We start from the raw sequence: 20,768 nt of genomic DNA on the forward strand, positions 1-20,768 counted from the left end.
TGGGCATGTGCCCTAAGGCCCACCCTGGGGTCTGGGAGGAGCAGCTTACAGTTCCCGCCCCCATGGAATTTGTCCCGTGGGTCCCCGAAGGGCTCCCACTGTGTGTGCTTTGCTGTCACCCAAGGAACAGGGGCTGAAAAATGTGGGAGTGGGTATCTGGTCCCCCCACCCCAGTCCTGGCCTGTCCTGGCACACCCTGGCCACTGGCAGGGGGCATGCTGGAGGTGGTCGCTGCCCCTCTATCCCTGTACCAAGTCCAGGCTTTGAATTCCAGCCTCTTCCTGAGCCAGCTAAGTATTTCATGACCTTTTGGACTTGGCAGGTGGCAACCTTAGCCTTGTAACTGATCAGGACGAGCAGGGGCGAGTGGCCATCATTTTCAGTTTCTTTGCTGTTCTGGTGCTGCATTCATTCAGGTATAACTGTGGTACTGTGATTCACAATAAGAAATATGTATTTGATCTTCATCCCTGTTTCTGGCACAGTCTAATTAAAACTCTTGGAATTTCCTAAGTGATGAGAGTGATAAAGGTGTCTTAATATTCATAATGCACCCTTTTCAACCAAGTTTATGTTAATGAGGTGACTTTTAGAAAGTACTCAAGGATCGGGGCTCGTGGCCAGGGGAACCAAGCATGTGACTGTCGGTTTAGAAGTTTCCATCCCAGCCCCCTGACCTCCGGGGAGGGGGTGGTGGAGATTGAATCAATGATTTAATCAACAACTAGTAATTTGATCTATTGTGTTTATGTCATGGAGCCTCCATAAAACCCCAAAAGGATGAGGTTCAGAGGGGTTGTGGGTTGGGAAGCCCATGGAGGTTCAGGGCATGGAAACTTCCTGCCCCTCCCACATGCCTCCACCCTGCCTGTCTCTTCATCTGGCTGTTGATTCATAACCTTTAATATCCTTTGTGAGTAAATGGGTTTCCTGAGTTCTGTGAGCCACCAAATTAGCTAATCAAACCCCCTGTAGCTGGTGGGTCAGAAGCACTGGTCAGAAGCACCTGGACTTGTGCCTGGCGTCTGAAGCTGGGGGCGGGGGTCAGTCTTGGGGACGGAGCCCTGGACCTGCGGAGTCTCATGCAGTCTCCATGTGGAGAGTCAGAATTGAGTTGATTTGTAGGGTGCCCAGCTGATACCAGAGAACCGCTTGGTGGTGGGGACAGCGCCCCACAACCTCCCACATTGTAATCTGTGACCAGAACTTTAGGCTTCTGTTTGGAACTCAGATCTTTTTTTTTTTTTTTAAAAACTGGGAAAATAACTTAATTTCATTTAGGTGGGTGGGCAGAGATCAAGTCTCAGAACTTCTGGAGCTGCTTTTTGCTCCCCGTGACAGTGTTGCCGATCTGGACACTGAGCCCTGAAGCAGGGGGACAGGTGCACGGGTGTTGCAACTCAGAGCTTTAGCAGCTAAGTTGGTTTTGCTGCTCTTTGGTGTCTCAAGAAACTGGACCTGAGTTGACTGCTGTTCTGTGCTTCCTTTAATGGCAGGCTGGTCCCACCTTGTTGTATAAGCAAGGCTCTTACCAGCCCCAAGCTTGCCTAAGTGGCCCGTGTCATCAGAAACATAGCAGTGGTTTTGTTTCAGCCACACCAATGATGGTGTTTTTGACTTGATTTTGTTTTTAGTTGCTTCCATGAACCTAAGTTTTTACACTTATTTTTATATAGTTAATAGAGTATAGAAGAGAATTAATTTAAGGACACCTTTAGGTAGTTTTATAGGAAGTTGCCAGGCCGCCTTCCAAAGTGGCTGCCGCTGCGCTCCCACGGCAGGGGGTGAGAGTCCCCGCCGCCCCGCGTCCTCGGCAGTGCTGGTGTCGTCGTGGTCGGGGTCTCGGCCGGCCGTTCGGGTGGGGGCGCGGGGGCTCTCACTGTCTGGGCGTGCAGCCCCCTACCGACGTGGCACTGAGCGTCTTCCATCTGTGCGCCTCCTTCCACAAGGTGTGTGCTCAGATCTTCTGCTCATTTTCACACTGGGCTATTGGTTACTGGACACAAGTCCTTTATCAGGTGTGAGTTCTGTAAATGTTTGCTCCTAGTCTATGGTTGTCTCCCTTCTCTCAGCAGTGTCTCACTAGGTCCTTCAGTGGGCCCGATCCAGGACCTCGGTCTACCCGCCTTCTCCTAGGCCACGGGAGCCTAGGAGACAGCGTAGGGCGTCACAGCTTTGGGCAACTCACAGCTCTGCATCGACCCTCCAGGTTACAGGGGAAGGAACAGACCCACGGGGCAGAGGCCGACCTGGGGGCACATGGTAGTGTGGCAGAGCCACCGCTCGAGCCCAGATCACAGCCCCGGGCCAGCTCACCCTTGGCATTTCCATGCTGCCTCTCGGGGGGGCATGTCCCAGCAGGGTCTGCAGGGGATGCCTGGCAGGATGGGCTGTTTGGTGCCCAGGATGTCGGGTGGGGCCAGGGTGCTCAAGGCTGAGAGAGTCACTCTTGCTTTCTTCTTGGCTCCTTCGGGGTCAAGTCCAGATTCTCTCCACCGGCTGCCAGGGCCAGTGTCTTCAGGGGCATCCTCCTCAGCACTCAAGGAAGTCTGAGAGCCCCTTCACGCTGAGATACAGTGTGGCCATGTGGCCCACTGGCCAGTATCCTCAGTTACTCCGGAGAAGTCCTCGGAGCCTGCTCTTCTGCCCTCAGGGCTTCAGTGCCAGTCCTGTGGGCTGAGAGGGGCCTGGATCAGTACCTTGGTGGGGCCTGATGTACTGAGCCGGGCTTTTAGTGAGGCCATACCTGGAGCTCCTGGGGCAGTCTGGCCACCTTCCTCCCGCCTTCTCAGGGCTATGGCCATGGAGCTGCCAGCTGAGACGCTCTTGGAGAAATGGGTAGAGTTCCACTAAACCCTCCTAGAGTCGGTGACTAAGTAGAATCCCAAGGCATTTGCCACTAACATGTGATTCTCTACTCGGCAACTGTGGGGTGGGTGTGAGGGGTATTTATTTATATTATTGAGGTATAATTTCTATAACTGCACATATTCAAAGTGAGTAATTCAATAACATTTGACACGTGGATGCACCTTTCCCCAGATCTGAAAGATGCCACTGTAATCAAGGTAATGAGCACATCCATAGTCTTAAGAGTTCCTTCTGGTCTTGGTGACCCCTCCCTCCTCCTCCCCTCCCCAGGCAGCTGCTGATCCACTGTTGCCATAGATGAGTTTGCATCTTCTAGAATTGTACAGAAATGGATGCACACAGTAGGAGCCCTCTCCTCTTTCACTCAATATGATCATTTTGAGATTCATCCATGCTGTTGTGAGTATCGGCGTTCCACTCCTTTTATTGCCAAGTAGCGTTCCGTTGCACGGCCATACACGGTTTGTCCGTCTGTTCATCTGTGGATGGGCATTTGGGTTGTTTCCAGTGTTTGGCTGTTCCAGGGAGCACTGCTGCGAGCATTCGTCTGCAAGTCTCTGTGGGGACATATGCTTTCGTTGGTATATATGGGTTAGTACTCGGAGGACGTCAGGTGGTATGTTAGGTGTAGGTTCAACTGTTTAACAAGATCACAGCGAAAAAAAATGTGACAATGAATACATGTATGTTCATATATAACTGAAAAATGGTGCTCTGCACTGGAATTTAACACAACATCGTAAATGTTTACAACATTGTAAAATGACTATAACTCAATCAAAAATATTAAAAAAGAGTTTAGGAAACTGCCTGACTGCCTTCCTAGGTGCTTGTGCCAGCGCGCCTCTCTGGCGGCTGCGCTGGGGAGCTCCTTTCCCTCCACGCCCAAGGCAGCTCTCAGTACAGTCAGTCTTCTCAGTTCTAGCCGTCTCAGGTGTGCAGAGGATCTCATTCTGGATTTACTTTGCAGTTTCCTAATGTCTAACAACATTGAGCATCTTTTCATACATATATATGCCACTGACATAACTTGTTTGGTGACATGTCTGTTCAAGTCTGTTGCCCATTTAAAAAAATTGGGTCTTAGGTTTTCTTATCATTGAGAGTTCTTGAGTCATCCAGGTATAAGTCTCTGCCCCTCCCAGCTTCCTTGGGCTGGGGGAGGTGGGCTTCTGTGGGAGGAAGGTGGCCTCCACTTCTAAGGAAAGTGATTGAGAGCCCCCCTTGCGCTCTCTCTCCTGGGTGCCCTCCCGTCAGTTGGGCGGATCGATCCTTTGAGCTCTGGTGCCCGCCTCTCTCACTTCTTGCCTCTCCCCTTGCTGCTTGTCCTTGCTGACTCAGGTGTAGCCCTGGCTTCCTGGGCAGGTGTGGGGCACATGGAGGGAAGAGGTCCTGCCTTCTCTTGATCTTTTTCAGTTTCCAGATGACTTTGGAAGCTGAAAAACATGGTAGCTATTTCCCCGCAAAGTATACCAAACACAGCCTCCTGCACGTTCGGAGGATGTTCCCAGCCTCCTGGCTAGTTCTGCTTTGTTCACTGAGTAGAGAAGCCTTGCAGCTGTAGGCCCCTGTGTCTAGCTGTGTGTGATTTTCTTTGGGCTTAATTATGGGAGCCCTTTCCTGGATGAGAGTGAGCGATCTGAGGGCTCGCGGCCGCACTGTGAGCTCAGGAGCTGGGAGGGGTGGGCCTGTTTCCCACAGCTTTGGACATCTAGTTGTTTTGTTTTTTTGAACAGCTTTGTTGTGATATGATTCACTTACTATAAAGTTCATTTGCTCTTTTGGAGTGTGCATGGTTGTGCAGCCACCCCAACTGTCTAGTTCCGGGGCATTTTCATCACCAAGAAATAAAGCCCGTGCCCATGAGCAGTCGCTCCCCGCCCCCTCCCCTGCCCCAGCAATCACCAGTCTACCTTCTCTATGGGTTTGCCTCTTCTGAATAGTCTATACAAATGGAATCATACACTGTGTGGTCTTTTGTGTGTCTGGCTTCTTTCAGCATCATGTTTTCAGGATTCATCCACGTTTCCATGTTTCAGTACTTCATTCCTTTTCATGGTTAAATGGCCCGTTGCATGGATGGACCACATTTTATTTATCCATCCATGCACGGTGGACGGCTGGGTTGTCCCTACCTTTTGGCTCTTATGAATCATGTTGTGAACCCTTCCAGACATTTGGTTTTATAATTTTAAAAATTCTATTCATTTGTTTGTTTGGGGGGAAGGATTAGGTTTGTTTGTTTGTTTGTTTATTCATTTATAATGGAGGTACTGGGGATTGAACCCAGGACCTTGTGCATGCTAGGAACACACTCTACCACTGAGCTATTCCCTGCCCCCTTGGTTTTATCATTTAAAACGGTTCTTAGTTAATTTACTAGATGGAAAATAGCCCCCCATGGTTGTTTAGCTTCCAAATTGTTTACTCATAAGGCTGAACTATCTGACAACAAGTGATTCCTCTTTGGGGAAAGGCCTGTTACTGGCTGGAGCCGGCGTTGGAGGAGGCCTGGCACAGTCCTGACTGGTTTGATTGAGCTGCAGGCAGAGTTTCAGGTAGTCAGCTTTGTGTCATCTCTTGCAGATTCTGCACTCCCCGCATTCTGTTTTTCTCTAATTTTTATTTTTTACTCTTAAGTTCCATCGGTTTAGGTTGTGACTCTGTATCCAGGTTTTGGGTAATTGATCCTGCTTGTCATTTAGTGGATCCTTCCCCAGAGCTGAAAGATGTCTTCCCTCTAAGCATGCTTCATTTCGGTCTTCACTTCTGTGGCTAGTTTGTTTAAAAGCGTTTCTCAGCCATGGACTTTTGGTTCATTTTTCTGCGTCTTCTGACCTGCTTTCTGCATCGTATGGTGTGTAAATCCTCGCCCCTCCGTTGGTTGACTTATTGTATAGAAAATTTTATCCGGGTGCAGGTTGATTTCAGTGTTCTCCATTTGCTTCACTGACGACTGTTTCATCTTTAAGCCCATCTTGTAGTGTTGTAATGCTATCTCTGTAACTCAGAAAGAACCTGGTGGGGCACACTGGTTCTCTTGTGTGTATGACAGTGATTCTGGTCAGGTTCACTGTGGCACCCGGTTGGGCTTGGGATGGAAAGGACACTCAGCTGGTCTTCACAGTGTGCCTCTCCCTCTGGCCTGCCCGCCTTCCTGGGGCAGCAGCGCTGGTGCCCTCTGGGTCTGACTGACGTGGGCCTGGGGCAAGCTTCCTCACCCCACTTCCTGCTTTCCTCACAGGCAGAAGCTGGGGCTTGAACCGGGTAATTTCCAACATCTCTGTCTACTCCAGTTTCTTGTGATTTTAAGGGATTTGGAAAGGTCACAGAACATGCAGCTCTGGGAGTGATGGGGTGCTTCTTGGGGAGCTGCCCCCTATCTGGGGAGGGTGCTGTGCCCAGCATGCCAAGCAGAGAGAGAAGCCTGGGTTGCTTAGAGAGGCAGCGATGCCTGTATGTGGGGACTGGGCCAAGTCCAAAGGGCGCAGCTTCAGGGCCGAGGACCCCTCTCTGAGTCCCATTTGCGGCTTCAGGAGGGACCGGTGGAGATTCCAGAGAACATGCTTTTGCTCCGGCGAGGTGTGCCCCTGAAGGTCTTCAGGAAGGGCGCTGATGAGGCCTGTCTTAGGGAAAAGGCCAAGCTGTGAGTTGGGAGCTGTGAGAAAACTGTGGGATGCCGGGGTAAGGGTGTCTGGGGGAGACCCTGGTCTGTGTGCCTGGGTGAGAGGACCTAAGACGTCCAGACACGTGGCTCTTGGATGCCTGGTGGCTGGAGTGGGTGTCCCGTGGCCTTGGAGCCTCTTCTCTGACCTGAAGGTGAGCGATGGACTTGGGTCAGGCCCAGCATGGGCCCTCTTGGGGGCACCCAGAACCCACTATGGTGGTCTGCGTCCTAGGTGGTCTGTGGAAGCAGCACGTTGGCCTCTTGGTCTGGGAGAGGGGAGCGAGCCCAGCTTTCTCTGGGCAGGGAGGGCAGGAGGAGGGGCTGGCTGCTGGCCGGTGTATCCAGGTCCTAAGCATCCCGCTGACCTGAGGGGACCCAGGGCCCTGGGGCAGGTAGGGGAGCCTCTGTCCGCTCTACCTCTCCCAGGCTCCTCACTGTCCTGTTTGACAATCCCCAGCTCTCTGCCCTGTGCCTGGCACGGGGCACAGCAGTGAGCAGACGGCCCGGCCTGCCCTGCAGGAATAGTCTGTAGGGCCACTGGCAGAAATGCTGTGGGAGCAGCCAAAGGGCTGAGGGAGAGCTGCCGCCCTGGCCAGGACCCCGGCAGGCTGGTGTGGATGGGGGAGGCTTAGGGAAGGTTCTCGGCCCAGGCTCAGCCCTGACTTCCCCTGCAGGTGGACGTTCTGGGTGTGCCCGCTGGGCCCCTCCCTCCGCTGCCCGGCTCTAGGCCCTGAGCAGAGCCGAGCGCCGCCTTGCTTGAGCTGCCAGTAGAAGGAGCCTGGTGGATGGGGCGGCAGGATCCTGGGACCGCTGCCCTGCATTGGGGTGGCGCTGGGGCTCGGCCATATCACGGCACGTCCAGCCTCCGTTCCCGGGGCCAGGGCCATCTCACCTGCACCAGGGCCACCCAGATGGTTGGCCTTCCTCCCCCAGACCTAGTGGTGGGGAGAAGGTAGACCTGTGGGTCCTCCCTGGGGAAGGGGAGGCCTGAGGGCACCCGGCGGCTGTCCTGGCCACCTTCACACCTGAGAGGTGGGGAGGAAGGTCTGGCGGTGGTGGGGGCAGGGGTGCCGGCTGGAGGAGAGCTGAGGCTGGTGGAGCCGGCTGCACCCGCTACCTGTTCCCTTCCAATGGTTCTCCAGCCCCTGCCTCTCGGGGGCGGGGGCGGGGGCTGGTCTGGGAGACAGGTTTCAGATGCCAGCTCCTCGGAGCTGGGTGCAGGGCTCTGCTTCTGGCAGGGACTCTCACTGTGAGGCTCACTCGCTGTGGCTCATGACCTCTCTGGCGCCTGGTTTTCAGGAAGCTCTGGGTCAAGGGCTGGGCCGGCTTTTGTCGAGAGCCCGGAGCCGCCTGGGATGGGCTGTTGCCCCCCTACCCCGCTGGTCTCCTGGGGGCTGCTCAGAGATGGCACCTGTGCCTTCTTGGTCTCATGGCACTGTAGTAGAAGGTCTCAAAGATCTTCTCCACTGTTGTTATATACAAAACGAGGTTTCTATGACAACTGGCTTTTGGTAGACTTGTCAGATTGGTGAAGTGGCCCCTTCCTGGTTAGACTGGGTAGCTGAGGAAGCCAGTGTGCGCCTCACCAGCCCAGGCGTTGGGACGGTCTTTGTGGTGGGGGAGGACTGGTGACTCGGCTGCAGCTACGCCCTGGCCCTCTGGCTCTCTCTGGACCTGGGACATCCCAGCCAACATGGCTTCTCAGCTGAGCAGGTAGCACCCATCCCGGGACCCCCACGTGGGGGCCACTGCGGCGGATGGTCTGTCTGGTGACACTCTGAAGGGGTCAGATGGTAGAGGGGTCTCAGCCTGTGTGTCCAGCAGGCTGGCTGGCCTCACGTGGCCAGGGACACCCATGCCTGGCCCAGTTCTTGCTGACCTTGGACGTTAGGTGATTAACTGAAGCTGGGGCAGAAGTGACTACCTGGGCTCCCAGCAGGGACAGATCATGGGTGCCTGGAAGAGCCAGGCAGCTGGGCTTTGCGCTCTCCTGCCTGTGGGTTTTCTGCAGTTGGGTCGAGCTCTGCTCAGCTTCCTGTCTGCTCAGCTCAGGGTGCTCTGGGTTCCTGGGATCAGCGCAGCTGGTCGGCGGTCTTCTGTGCCGGCTCCTTCCCCTGCCCTGATTTGGGGCCTGGGAGGGGCCCAGGGACTTTTTCCTGGCCTAGCTTCTCTACTCTGCCTCATCTGAGGGATGTGGTAGGGTCTTTGGGGGTTAAAGGAATTTTGCTAGAATCTTCTTAAGCAGCAAGTTGGAGAGAATGAGCAGTGCATCTTGGGCTTCTGTTGGGCAGAGTCCCCCATAGACAGGTGGGGTATGTGCCTGACCCTGGCCTTCAAGGCCCCACGGGCGAGGCTGCCCAGTGTGAACTGGTCCCCCAGCCCACATAGTCCTCCCGGCCTGTGCCTGCCCCAGACCAGCCTGCAGCTCCTTTCTCACCAGGGGTGGCAGCCCCTGCTCCTCCTCTTCCCTCCCTGACCTGCCTTCAGGCTCCTGCCTCTGCGATGCTCCTGCCAGGGCACCGCCTTGATTGCCACCTGCAGCTCCTAGGGAAGTGGTGGCGTCTGTTGGAAATCCACTTCCTGACCTGACGTTGCCTATCTGGTTTGAGCCCAGTTCAGAAGGAACAGATCCAAGGAGCTTCTGGCACAATCTATGAAGCGTCCTTAGAGCTGTCTGTCCTGCAGGGCCCACCTGGTCCCTGGCTGGTTCTGCCTTAAGTCCCCAAAGGGACTTAATCAGTGCTGGAAACCTGGCTGTGCTTGGCGCTGCCACTTTCTACTTGAGATATTTCTGCTTTCACTGTTGGGTGAAAGAAACAGCCCCCCCAGTTACCATGGAACTCACGCAGCAGTGTTTTAAATTTAGCACTGACATTTTCGTGTCCAAGTTAGAGATGCTGGCCTCATGCAGGGGGCGGGGGAGGGGAGCAGGCACAGGTCAGCCCCCTCTGGAGCTTCCACCAAGGCTGTGGGGGGTGGAGGTGCTGGCCTGGGCTGGCAGGGTGCAGGAAGCAGGGACTGAGCTGGGTGCAGGCCGTGGGGCTCACCCTTGCCACCTAACTGCTGCTTTCTGGGGGTGGAGCTGGGGCCCCCTGGGCAAGGGCTGCAGGGGCACAGCCTGTCTGAGTCTCCTGGGGTCACTGTAACAAATGGCCACAAACTAGATATCTTAAAACAACGGAAGGGCATGTTTTCACAGTCTAGAGGCCGGAAGCCCCAAACCTAGGAGCCTCAGGGCTACGCTGCCTCTGAAGGCTCCAGGGGAGGGTCCTTCCTTGTCCCTTCCAGTCTGGGGACTGCTGGCAGTTCCTGTGTTTCTTGGTTTGTAGAAAATCACTCCCATCTCTGCCTCCATTGTCATGTGGCCTCTCCCCTGTGTGTGTACAAATTTCCCTCTTCCTCTAAGGACATGGGTCATTGGAATAAGGCCCTATTACCCTATTAACCTCAACGTAACTTGATTACATTTCCAAAGACCCTGTTTCCAAATAAGGACACATTCATAGGTCCTGGGGGTCAGGGGTTGAACTGATCTTTTTGGGGGGACAGTTCAACCCAGTACAAAGGCTCTGTTTGGCACCTGCACTGGCTCGGCTTTGGGGGTACCCTGAAGAGCGGAGGGACAGGCCCGGTCCTCAGGGCACCCAGAACACAGTGGGGAACAGGGATGGCTCCTCCAGCCTCCCAGGTGGTCCTTTGCCCGTCCTCTCTGTTCCTGGCATGGCATCTCCCTCTCTGTTCCCCTGCCTCTCTTCTGCCCCGGTCAGGGCACAGTGTTGCCCAGCAGAGAGGGTGGGCTGGGGACCAGGTGCCAGCCAGGCTGGAGGATGGTGGCCCTGACGTGGTGAGTTCAGGGAAGGCCGTGCTGAGGACCCGTGTTCAAGCTGTGCTTAGAAGAAATTTTAAAGACTATTGATTTATTTGTGCAGGTTGACATGGCCTTCAATTCAAAAGGCACAGAGGCATCTCAGTGAAGTTTCCCTCCCACTCCAGCCACCAGCTCCCTTCTCCTGGGTAGTGGAAGCCTCCGGGTTCCCGTATCTCCCCCTAGCTGGTCTGCCCTGGGCCTGCAGGGGTAGCCACCTGGTGCCCATCATCCTGCGCTTTGCTGTTTTTCATCTAACAGGGCATCTTGGAGAACATTGACCCTCTTGCTCAGGCTGTGCACCCTTGGGTTGTGTGGGTGTAATTTGCCCAGGACCCTGGGGCGGTGCGATGTTGATGGTGCGGGGTCCCTGGGGACCCCCAATGTTGCAGGGTCACTCCAGACCTGCCTCAGGCCCCAGGCGCTGTGCCCTGTTCTCCCGTCTCAAAGGCTGTCTCCTTATCGGTCCCTTCTTCAGTGCCCCGCCGGATGTAAGCACTTCCTCCCTGTCCTGGGGCCCTCTGTCTGCCCTTCTCTCCCCAGCCCTGGCCCTGCATCACTCTCGGCCACTCTGGCGTGTACAGCCCCGCTTTACAGTCAGAGAAAGCGAAGCCCACAGAAGTAAATCAGGCTTCCCCGGAGGCAGGCTCTGGTACTCCTAGGAAAGGCTGCGTGGTGTTTCGGTCCTCACTTGTCTGCATCCACCCTCAGCCCCTGCCCCATCAGAGCATCCTCTACCTGTGCCCATGGGAGCACCAGCCTGCATGCAGAAATACAAAGGAAAGAGTTTGATACAGTAGTTTTGTTATTTGAATTGGCTACCTCTTAACTCAAACTTCAAAAAAATAGTACAAGCTCGAATTTTTAAAACTCAAAACATTCTTTTTAATTTTATTTTTTCAGTTTTTTTGATGTGTGATTGACATACGACATTGTATTGGCTTCAGGTGTGCAGCATGTTGATTTGATATATGTGTGTATTGTGAAATGATGTGAAACAGTAAGTTTCATGAACATCCATTACCTTACATAGTTACAATTTTTTTTCTTGTGATGAGAACTTTGGTTTTTATCTGATGAGAACTTTTAAGGTTTACTCTTTTTGCAACTTTCAAATATATAATATACCATTGTTAACTTTAGTAACCACACTGTACATTACATTGCATCCCCATGATTTATTTATTTTGTAACTGGAAGTTTGTACCTTTTGTCCCCTTCACCCATTTCAAACCCCACCCCCCACCCTCTGCACTTCCGGGAACCACCAGTCTGTTTTCTGTATCTAAGAGTTTGGGCTTTTTAGATTCCACATATAAGTGAGATGATCTAGTGTTTGCCTTTCTCTGTCTGACTTATTTAGCATAATGCCTTCAGAGTCGATTCATGTTGTTGCAAATGGCAGTACTTCCTTCTCTTTTCTGGCTGAATTATATATATATATAGTACGTATATATGTGTGTGTTTGTATGTAGACCACATCTTCTTTATCCATTCATCCGTCAGTGGTTGTTTCTGCCTTGGCTGCTGTAAATAGTCCTGCAGTGAACATGGGGGTACAGATATCTCTTCAGCGTAGTGATTTCGTTTCCTTCGAATAAATACCTAGAAGTGAGATTGCTGGATCGTGTGGTAGTTCCAGTCTTAATTTTTTGAGGACTCTTCATGCTGGTTTCCACATCGGCTGTACCAATCTACGTTCTCACCGACCGTGCCTGAGGGCTCCCTTTCCCTCACTTCCTCGCCCACACTTGTTGTTTCTTGTCTCTTCGATAATAACCATCCTGGCAGGTGTGAGGCCGTATATCCTCGCGGTTTAGGTTTGCGTTTCCCTGATGGCTGGTAATGTTGAGCATTTTCCCGTGTACCTGTTAGCCATCGGTATGTCTTGTTTGTAAGAATGTCTGTTCAGATCCTCTGCCCATTTTAAAATTGGATTGTTTGGGGTTTTTTGCTATTGAGTTGGATGAGTTTTTTATGCACGTTGGATATTAACCCTTTATCAGTTATGTGATTTACAAATGTTTTCTCCCATTCAGTAGGTTATCTTTTCGTTCTCCTGATGGTTTCCTTAGGTGTGTAAAAGCTTTTTAGTTTGATGAGGTCCCACTTGTTTATTTTTGCCTCTGCCACCTTTCTTTTTGATGTCAAATCCAAAAAATCATCACTAAGGCCAATGTCAGGGAGCTTACGCCATGTTTTCTCCTAGGAATTTTATGGCTTTGGGTCTTATGTTTGAGTTGATTAAAAATATTTTAAATGAACTTTTGAGAAGCCAAGTGAAACTTCTTTGCTATGCTCTAGGGGTTCCTCTGGCCACTGCTGGGGGGACTCTGGCCCCCTGAGCCAGTGATGTGTGTGAGAAGCAGGGGGCCTGAATGCCCCCCAGGATGGAGGGGTGACGTTTGGGGATGGGCAGCAGGTACAGACAGCTGTCAGTCACCCCAGGATGTCAGTGCTCATTTGCTCCAGAAAATGGCATCTTAAGGCTCTTTCTTGGAGCTTCCAACCTTGCTGCCGTCAGTTGGCTGACTGCTTACAGCAGAGGGAGGACCTGCTGGTGACCATTCACTTCCCCGTGTGTGCCAGGCATGGCGGCCGGCTTGTCAGCTGCATCACCTTGTGGGGCTCAGTCTTCCCACAGTCAGATGCCGTGGAGCTGTTGTGCCTGTTCTGCAGACAAGGAAGTGGGGCAATGCGTGTTTGGGCAGCTGGCTCAGGTCGCCCAGCTAGTGGACTGGGAGCCAGGAAACACCTGAGACTGACCGGCTTAGCCCTCGAGCCTGAAAGGAGCCAGGCCTGGAGGGAGTGGAGCTCTGTGGCCCAGAGCTGGCCACGGGCTGAACAGGCCAGATGGGCCCAGGTGATGCTCGGCTCCCAGGACCTGCTCATGAGCTCACGCCTGGCCGCAGTCTCCAGGCCTGAGGCTGGGGCAGGCAGATTTTGTCAGCCAGACGGGTGTCTGGGAAAGTGCCAGACTTGGCTGGGGTTGCCCGGGGTAGGAATACAAAGCCGGTTTGTTGGGATTCCAGGGATTTCATAGAGCTTCCCCGGTGCCACGGCAAGGGTGTGGTTTTTCCTCTTGGGGAGCTGGGGTGGCATTTCAGCCCTTCCTGACCTTGGAGAGCTCCCAGGGAGTCAGCCCTGCCGGGTGCCCTCTCGGAATACAGGGGCAGGCGGCAAGCGGGCATTCACCTGCTGACCAAGGTCTCAAAGCAGTAACTCGTTTCCAGTTCTCAGAACATCCATGGCCTCATGAGGCCAGCTCCTCTAGGACTCCTGATGGAGGTGGTGATCCTGGGAATTCGTCCATTTTCCAAGGGGTGACAGCCTGGCTCCTTGTGCCGGTTCATCTGTTCTGGCTGTGGGTGGTCCTGGGAGCCAGGGGCGGGGTGGGGGGCAAGCGCATTGGGCATCTCACAACCAGGCTGCCTTGTTGCCACTCTCACGACCTTGCGGAAGGTCCCTGTCATCACCCCTTCCCGGCCAGGTTGGGGGGTGGTTCTCCCACTGGCGGGCTGGGTGCCTGCAGCCCCAGGGCGGGGAGGTCTGCCTCTCTGCCCTCCTTCTTTCTGTGGCCCTGTGGCCCCTTGTCTGGCCTGTGGGATCAGCACCCCACCCTGAGCAGACAGGCGGGAAGCTCTTTGTCCTTTGTGAGCCACCGAGCCCTTTGGAGGAGCTTCTCCCCCCGGCTGCCACTGTTATGAGCGCTGTCCTTGCCGAGACTTTAGCCTGCGGCTTCTCTCTCCTCACCTAGGATCATGCGACCAGACGACGCCAACGTGGCCGGCAACGTCCACGGAGGAACCATCCTGAAGATGATCGAGGAGGCGGGGGCCATCATCAGCACCCGGCACTGTAACAGCCAGAACGGGGTGAGCATCCTGAGACCCTTCCCCCAGCCTGGCCGGGGCCACGTGGAAGATTCCGGGCTCCAGCAGCGCACACCACTGATGGGTCAGGAAAGGAGTTTGGATGGAGCCCAGGCCTAGAGCCTTTCCCTCCCTTGTCCTTGGGCCCTGGGGGCTTCTGGAGGCTCCAACCCAATCAGCCCTGGACAAGGGACCCCCTTGGATTGACACTTGGTTTGGGGGTCAGCGAGGAGGGGTGAGGACCTCCAGAAAATGAGCTGAGAGCCAGCTGACAGCTGCCTTTTCAGCCCTCCCCCTTTGTTCCGGAAGAGTCTTGGCTGCCCCACTCCCGCGAGGGCCCCACCCTAACGAAGCCTGTGTGGCTGGCTGGTGGCAGACCGCCTGGGCCCAGTGTCCATGGGCAAGTCTGGTGGCTTCCTGGTGGTGGGGCCCAGCAGGTGCCCCTATGATGGTGCATGCTCTCTGCCCACTGCCAAGACAGGGCCAGGCTTGTGGTTTTAGGACTTCAGGGCAGCCTGGGGCCCCAGCCCCGTGGGATCCGACATTCTCTCAGAAGCCCCCCCCCCAGGTGCTGTTGGAAGGGGTCTGTCTCATGCCGTGGCTGCCAGCTTGGTTCAGGCACAGAAGGAAAGCCTGCGGCCTCTGGGTGCCTGTGGGCCTCTGCTAGCCACCTGCTGGGTCACTATTGTCTGGGCTGAGAGAAGGGAGATTCCACATCAGCGTAGACTCTGTGTGCACGTGTGTATGCGTAAGAATGAGCCAAACCGGTGTGTGTGTGTTGGGGGGGGGGTGGACCTGGGCCTGCGGGGCCCAGGAGGAATGGGAATGGGTTGGGCTCTAGAAGTGTGAATTTATTTGGTGCCCTTGAAGTTCCGGGGCAAGTTTGGCCACATTCAGAGAGCGCCCTCTGGTGGCCATGATGAAGATGGCCCTGAGCCCAAGGGGCTGGGGCTGGGGCTGGGGTGGGGGCCCAGCCCCTGATAGACCCTCCCAGAGAGAGGCAAGTGAGGGTCTAAGGCAGGCCTAGCAAAAGAGGCTGGACATTGGGAAGAAAAAGCCCTCTGACTGGGGAGTGAGGGGGAGAGGCTTGGGAAGCCACGTGGGTGCTGGTGCCCTAGGTAACCCCGGGGTTTAGTACCCACCTAGCTAGGGATTTGCAAAGCTTTGACGTATTTGGCCTGTGTACTCCTCATGACACCCCTTAGAGCTAGAGGTGCTTTTTATTACCCCCACAGCACGCAGGAGGAAACTGAGGCACAGAGAGGTAGAATACTTGCCCGAGGCCATGTGGGGAGACAGGTGGGTGGTCAGGGCGTCGGACCTGTTCTTTGAGCCCCAGCTCCTCCTCATTCTTTCCCCAGAGTGAGCCTGGGATGCAGGTTTGACATGTTGGCTGGAAGATGTCTCTGGGCTGGTGGTCCCAGGATAGGGATCTGGAATCCCAGTCTCAGGAGGGTGGGTGTGAGCCCCAGACAGCTCCAGGGGGCTGATGCTGGCCTCTGCGCGGCTTTTCTGGGGCTCTGGGCGGGGCAGAGGGCACCCCCATCCACACACCCTTGATGGTCTCATCCAGTCTGTGGCTTTAGTACCACAGCGTAGCCCCGAGTTTCCATCTCCAGCTGAGGCCTCTTGGCTGACTCCACCTGGACGCTCAATCAGCCCCTCAACCTGGATGGGCCCAAAAGACACTCGGGACTTGCTCCCAGGCTGCTTCTCCCACGGTCTCCCTCTGCTCAGCAAATGACCCCTGCAGCCTCCAGTTACTCAGGCTCAAAACCTGGAGCCTCCGTTCACCCCTCCTCTTCCTCTCACACCTGTGGATATTGGCTTCCAGTCCTGTTGGCTTCACCTCCTGGATAGTTCCAGATCTGAGCACTGCACACCAGCTTCACTGCTGAGCTGCTGTCAATTCCTGCCTGAATTGCCTAAACAGCTTTCTAGCAGGCCTCCCTGCCCGTCCCATCCCCCTGGTCTGCTCTCCAGCAGCAGCCAGAGACCCATTCAGTATGAAGTCAGGGCACACTACTCTGCGCCAGTGGCTCCTACTCCCTGCCTGCAACACGCTCTCTGGCCACACAGACATTCCTGCCACAGGACCTTTGCACTGGCCCTTCCCCCTGCCTGGGCTGCTCTTCCCCCAGAGATGTACTTGGCTCTCCCCTCCTTCCAGTCTCTGTGCCAGTACCATCCCTGGCCTTCCCTGAGGACCAGCTCCCTCACCCCTCCCAGCTCTTGTCCATAGCACTGTTGCTCCTGGCACGCTGCCATTTTGCTCACTTATTTTTGGGCTGCTTCCCCCACTAGAGTGTAAGCCCTGCTGGGGCAGGTACTTTTGCATGTTGCTTCCCCACTGGATGCTCAGGATTTGGACCAAGGCCTGGACGCACTGGCCTCCCATTAACCATCTGCTGGTTGTTGGAAGTACATGTCTGGAGTGGTCGTCTATGGAGATCCCCTGTTGAATGCGCACTTACGATGTGCCAGTGGCCACATTGTGTACTTGACCTTCCTTATCTGGGGAATCTTCTTAACCCCACTTCGCAGGTGAGGAAACAGAGGCCTGCAATAGTCATGTGGGCTTCCCAAAGGTCACAGAGCTGCATTCTCTGAGCTGGCATCAGCTGAGGGGCCCTGGGTCGGTGCAGGGGCAGGCGCAACTCAAATAATAAGAGTTGCAAGAGTTAACCCTTTCTGGACCCTGATCCCTATGTTTCTGTGAGAGAGGGATGGCCCCCTGCTCCTCTCCACATACCATCCCCTGAATCCTGGTGGCAGTCGCAGGCAGGCAGTCTGTGTTTTGTAAAGAGACAAGGTCAAGGGCTAGTAAGTGGCAGAGCTGAGATCTGAGCCCAGAGCTCAAACCTGTTCTCCCTGGCTCTGCTTCTGAAGCTGCTGTCCTGGCTTCAAGCCCTGGGGCTCCTCAGGAGCCCAGGCCCTGGTTTTCCAGTCACCTGCACCCAGTGTGATGCAGGCCACCCTTGGGAACGTGGCAGCGGATGCTTCTTGAGGTTGATGCTAATCAGAACCCTCATGGCTGCTTCCTGAGTAGGGCTCCTACTTTAAGCCCCGAGGCAGGGAGTTATGGGCACATCTGAGGCCCTGGGAGCCAGAGATGCCCACAGCTCAGAGATCCTCATGCTGAGTGCAAAACATTTGTTATTCTGTGTTTGGAATTTCTGGGTCACACGAGTCTTTATGGAATGCCTGGGGTGGGCTAGGTCTCAGGAAACAGCAGCTAATAGTCAACTTGGAGCCGCCTGAGTCCTGGCCTGTGCTGTGTGCTCCCCAGCTGGGTGTATCGAGTCTCCAGCTTCTCTTGGGGTTGCCCTCCCCTCCCCTCTGCCTGGGGTGCCCACACCCCCCACACCTCCTGCCTGACACCTCATCATTCAGGTGTCAGCCCCCTCATCTGAAGTTGACCCACACCCCACACTGCCCTCCTCAGAGCACCTACCACCCTGTGTACTTACTGATCATCTGTTTCCCCCAGCCAGAACCCAGGCCAGGGGCAGGCACCAGGCGCAGTGCCTGGCTCCACAAATACTGCAAATGAAGAGATGCCTTTGTAGCCATAAAAAGGTTAGGGTCCATCTAAGGCTCAGATGGGTAAAGATGCGAGAAACAAGCAGCATTTCCATTTTAAAATATTAATGTATAGGAGTATCACCTGTGTGCAGCCATATCCATGCCATAATTTAACCACTCTTCCACAAAAACAGCTGGTTTAATTCTGCTTTGGGTCTTGCAAGCAGAGCTTGGAGAATTCCAGAAGCCGCCCAGAGGCTGGCCCCTCTTTCTTGCCAGGCTTATTTAGCACTTGCCTTTCCGGCTTTTGGCCAGTGGGTGGCACTGTAGCCACGCAGATTTACTTAGCTTCAATGGGTGACATGTCTGTGTGGGGCTGGGGGACAAGCCCCTACAAATCAGGGTGGGGAAGCCACATGCTACGCTTGCCTACTTGGCCCTAGAACCTCTCCGTCACCCTGATCTGCCTTGCTAAGACCTGACCCTGGGACATTTATAGGACCGGAAACCATAAGAGGACCCCCATGTGTCTGAGAATTGCTGGGGAAGGGGTGGAGATGGAGGCCCCCTGGTATCCCTCCAGAGAGGCAGGTGCTGTGGGTTTGGGGTGGGCCAGGGAGTTTGCATGTTTGCCAGGTATTAGGTGAGCCCTTGCTCAGGCTGGAGGGCCACGTTGGTGCCACAGGTGGCAGCAGGTATGCCAGGGCTCAGACTGACAGTCACCTGTAAGCTGAGTATCTCCAACCCTTGCAGAAAGGTGCTGTGAGAGTCAGCTGGGAGGGCAAAGACAGGCGCTGGTACAGGGCCCCACCTCCTGCTCCCCACTCCCCACCCAGCCCAGGGGCAGCCCCATGCTGCCCAGTGTCCTAGAAAGGCCGACAGGTTTCCGGCAGAAAGTCATAAAAGTGCTGGCTGCTCTGTGGGGCAATGAAGACTCGCAGTCCCATGGCTCAAACAGAGGCTCTTTGGTGTCATTCAGTTCACATAGATGACAAGGAAGCCAAGTTCAAAATATATGAAGAACTCATACAACTCAACAACAACAAAATAAACAACCTGATTAAAAAATGGGCAGAGGCCCCAAATAGACATTTTCCCCAGGAAGGCCTACAGCTGGCCGACAGGCACGAGAAAAGATGCCAGCTCCCCTACCTGTTAGGGAGATGCAAGTGAAAGCACAGCGAGGTACCACCTCGCGCCTGCCAGGGTGGCTGCTGCGGGAGAGACAGCAAATAATAGTGCAGGGAGGCTGTGGAGAAAGGGGCCCCTCCTACGCTGCTGGTGGGAATGGAAACTGGTGCAGCCACCATGGAAAACAGCTGGGAGGTTCCTCAAAACATTAAAAGTAGAACTACCATATAGTCCAACGGCTCCACTCCTGAGTATTTATCCAAAGAAAATGGAAGCACTAATTCAGGGTGGTAGCTGCACTCCCATGTTCACGGCAGCATTATTTACAATGAAACAACCTCAGTGTCTATTGATGGATGAATGGATAAACTGTGGTACACACACACACACACACACCCCAGAATATTACTCAGACATAAAAATAAGGTGAAATCCTGCCATTCGTGACAACATGGGTGGACCCTGAGGGTATGATGCTAACTGGAACAAGTCAGGTGGAGAAAGACAGACACTTCACGCTTTCACTCATAGATGGAGTATAAAACACACACACACACAACACAATCCAAAAATGGGCAAAAGACCTAACCGAGCAGTTCTCCCATGAAGACATACAAATGACCAAGAGGCACGTGAAGAAATGCTTAATATCACTAATTATCAGAGAAATGCAGATCAAACTACAGTGAGGTATCACCTCACACCAGTCATAATGGCCGTCTTTCAAAAGTCCACGAATGATAAGTGCTGGAGAGGCTGTGGAGAAAAGGGAGCCCTCCTACACTGCTGGTGGGAATGTAGTTTGGTGCAGCCATAATGGAAAACAGTAATGGAGATTCCTCAAAAAACTAAAAACAGACTTACCATGTGATCCAGCAATCCCACTCCTGGGCATATATCTGGAGGGAACTCTAATTTGAAAAGATATATGCACCCCAATGTTCATAGCAGTACTATTTACAATAGCCAAGATGTGGGAGCAACCTAAATGTCCATCAACAGATGACTGGATAAAGAAGTTGTGGTATATTTATATAATGGGATACTAAGCCAGAAAAAAGAATAAAACAATGTCATTTGCAGCAACATGCGTGGACCTGGAGATTGTCATTCTAAGTGAAGTCAGAAAGAAAGAAAAATACCATATGATATCACTCATATGTGGAATCTTTTAAAAAAAAGACACAAATGAACTTATTTACAAAACAGAAACAGACTCACAGACATAGTAAACATACTTACGGTTACCATGAGGGAAAGGGGGTGGGAAGGGATAAATTGGGAGTTCAAGATTTGCAGATACTAACTACTGTATATAAGATAAACAACACGTTTATCCTGTATATCCTTGTAGTAACCTATAATGAAAAAGAACATGAAAACAAGTATGTATGTACACATACAACTGAAACATGATGCTGTGCACCAGAAATTGACACATAGTAAGGTGACTATATTTCAATCAAAAAAAAAAGAACAAACCAAAGACAAACACATAGATACAGAGAACAGAGAGGTTACCAGAGGGGAAGGGGAGGAGGAAGATAGGGGCAAAATGGGTAAAGGGATTCACTGGTGACAGATGGAAACTAGGTTTTTAGTGGTGAGCATGCTGTAGACAGAACTAAAAATGTAACATTGTACATATGAAACTTCCATGATGTTATAAATCAGTGTTACCTCAATACAAACTGAAAAAAAAAAAAAAGCTGGCTTTCAGTGCGGGGGCAGGGAGGCAGGGAGGCCACACCACACACTCTGCCCTGTTGAGAAGCGCTTTGGGAACACACTCCCGTCCACCCGGGAGACAGTCCCCAGCACTGAAAACGATTTAAGT

The 20,768-nt window shown here is 53.5% G+C and overlaps 1 protein-coding gene across 4 annotated transcripts in view; it reads left to right on the plus strand.

Moving 5' to 3' along the window:
* Nucleotides 1-20,768, plus strand: part of ACOT7 (acyl-CoA thioesterase 7) — a 90,558-nt gene that overhangs the window by 8,484 nt on the left and 61,306 nt on the right. For 2 of the 4 annotated variants that reach the window (XM_064494124.1, XM_010998481.3), the window contains exon 2: nucleotides 14,161-14,278. In XM_064494124.1, coding sequence (XP_064350194.1) covers nucleotides 14,161-14,278 — 118 coding nt within the window. Of the gene's footprint in view, nucleotides 1-6,419; nucleotides 6,518-8,118; nucleotides 8,252-14,160; nucleotides 14,279-20,768 lie in introns of those variants that run through there. The other 2 variants (XM_064494125.1, XM_031463935.2) reach the window with 2 other exon arrangements.

The sequence above is a fragment of the Camelus dromedarius genome, chromosome 14, assembly GCF_036321535.1.
Source record: "Camelus dromedarius isolate mCamDro1 chromosome 14, mCamDro1.pat, whole genome shotgun sequence".
Lineage (NCBI taxonomy): Eukaryota > Metazoa > Chordata > Mammalia > Artiodactyla > Camelidae > Camelus > Camelus dromedarius.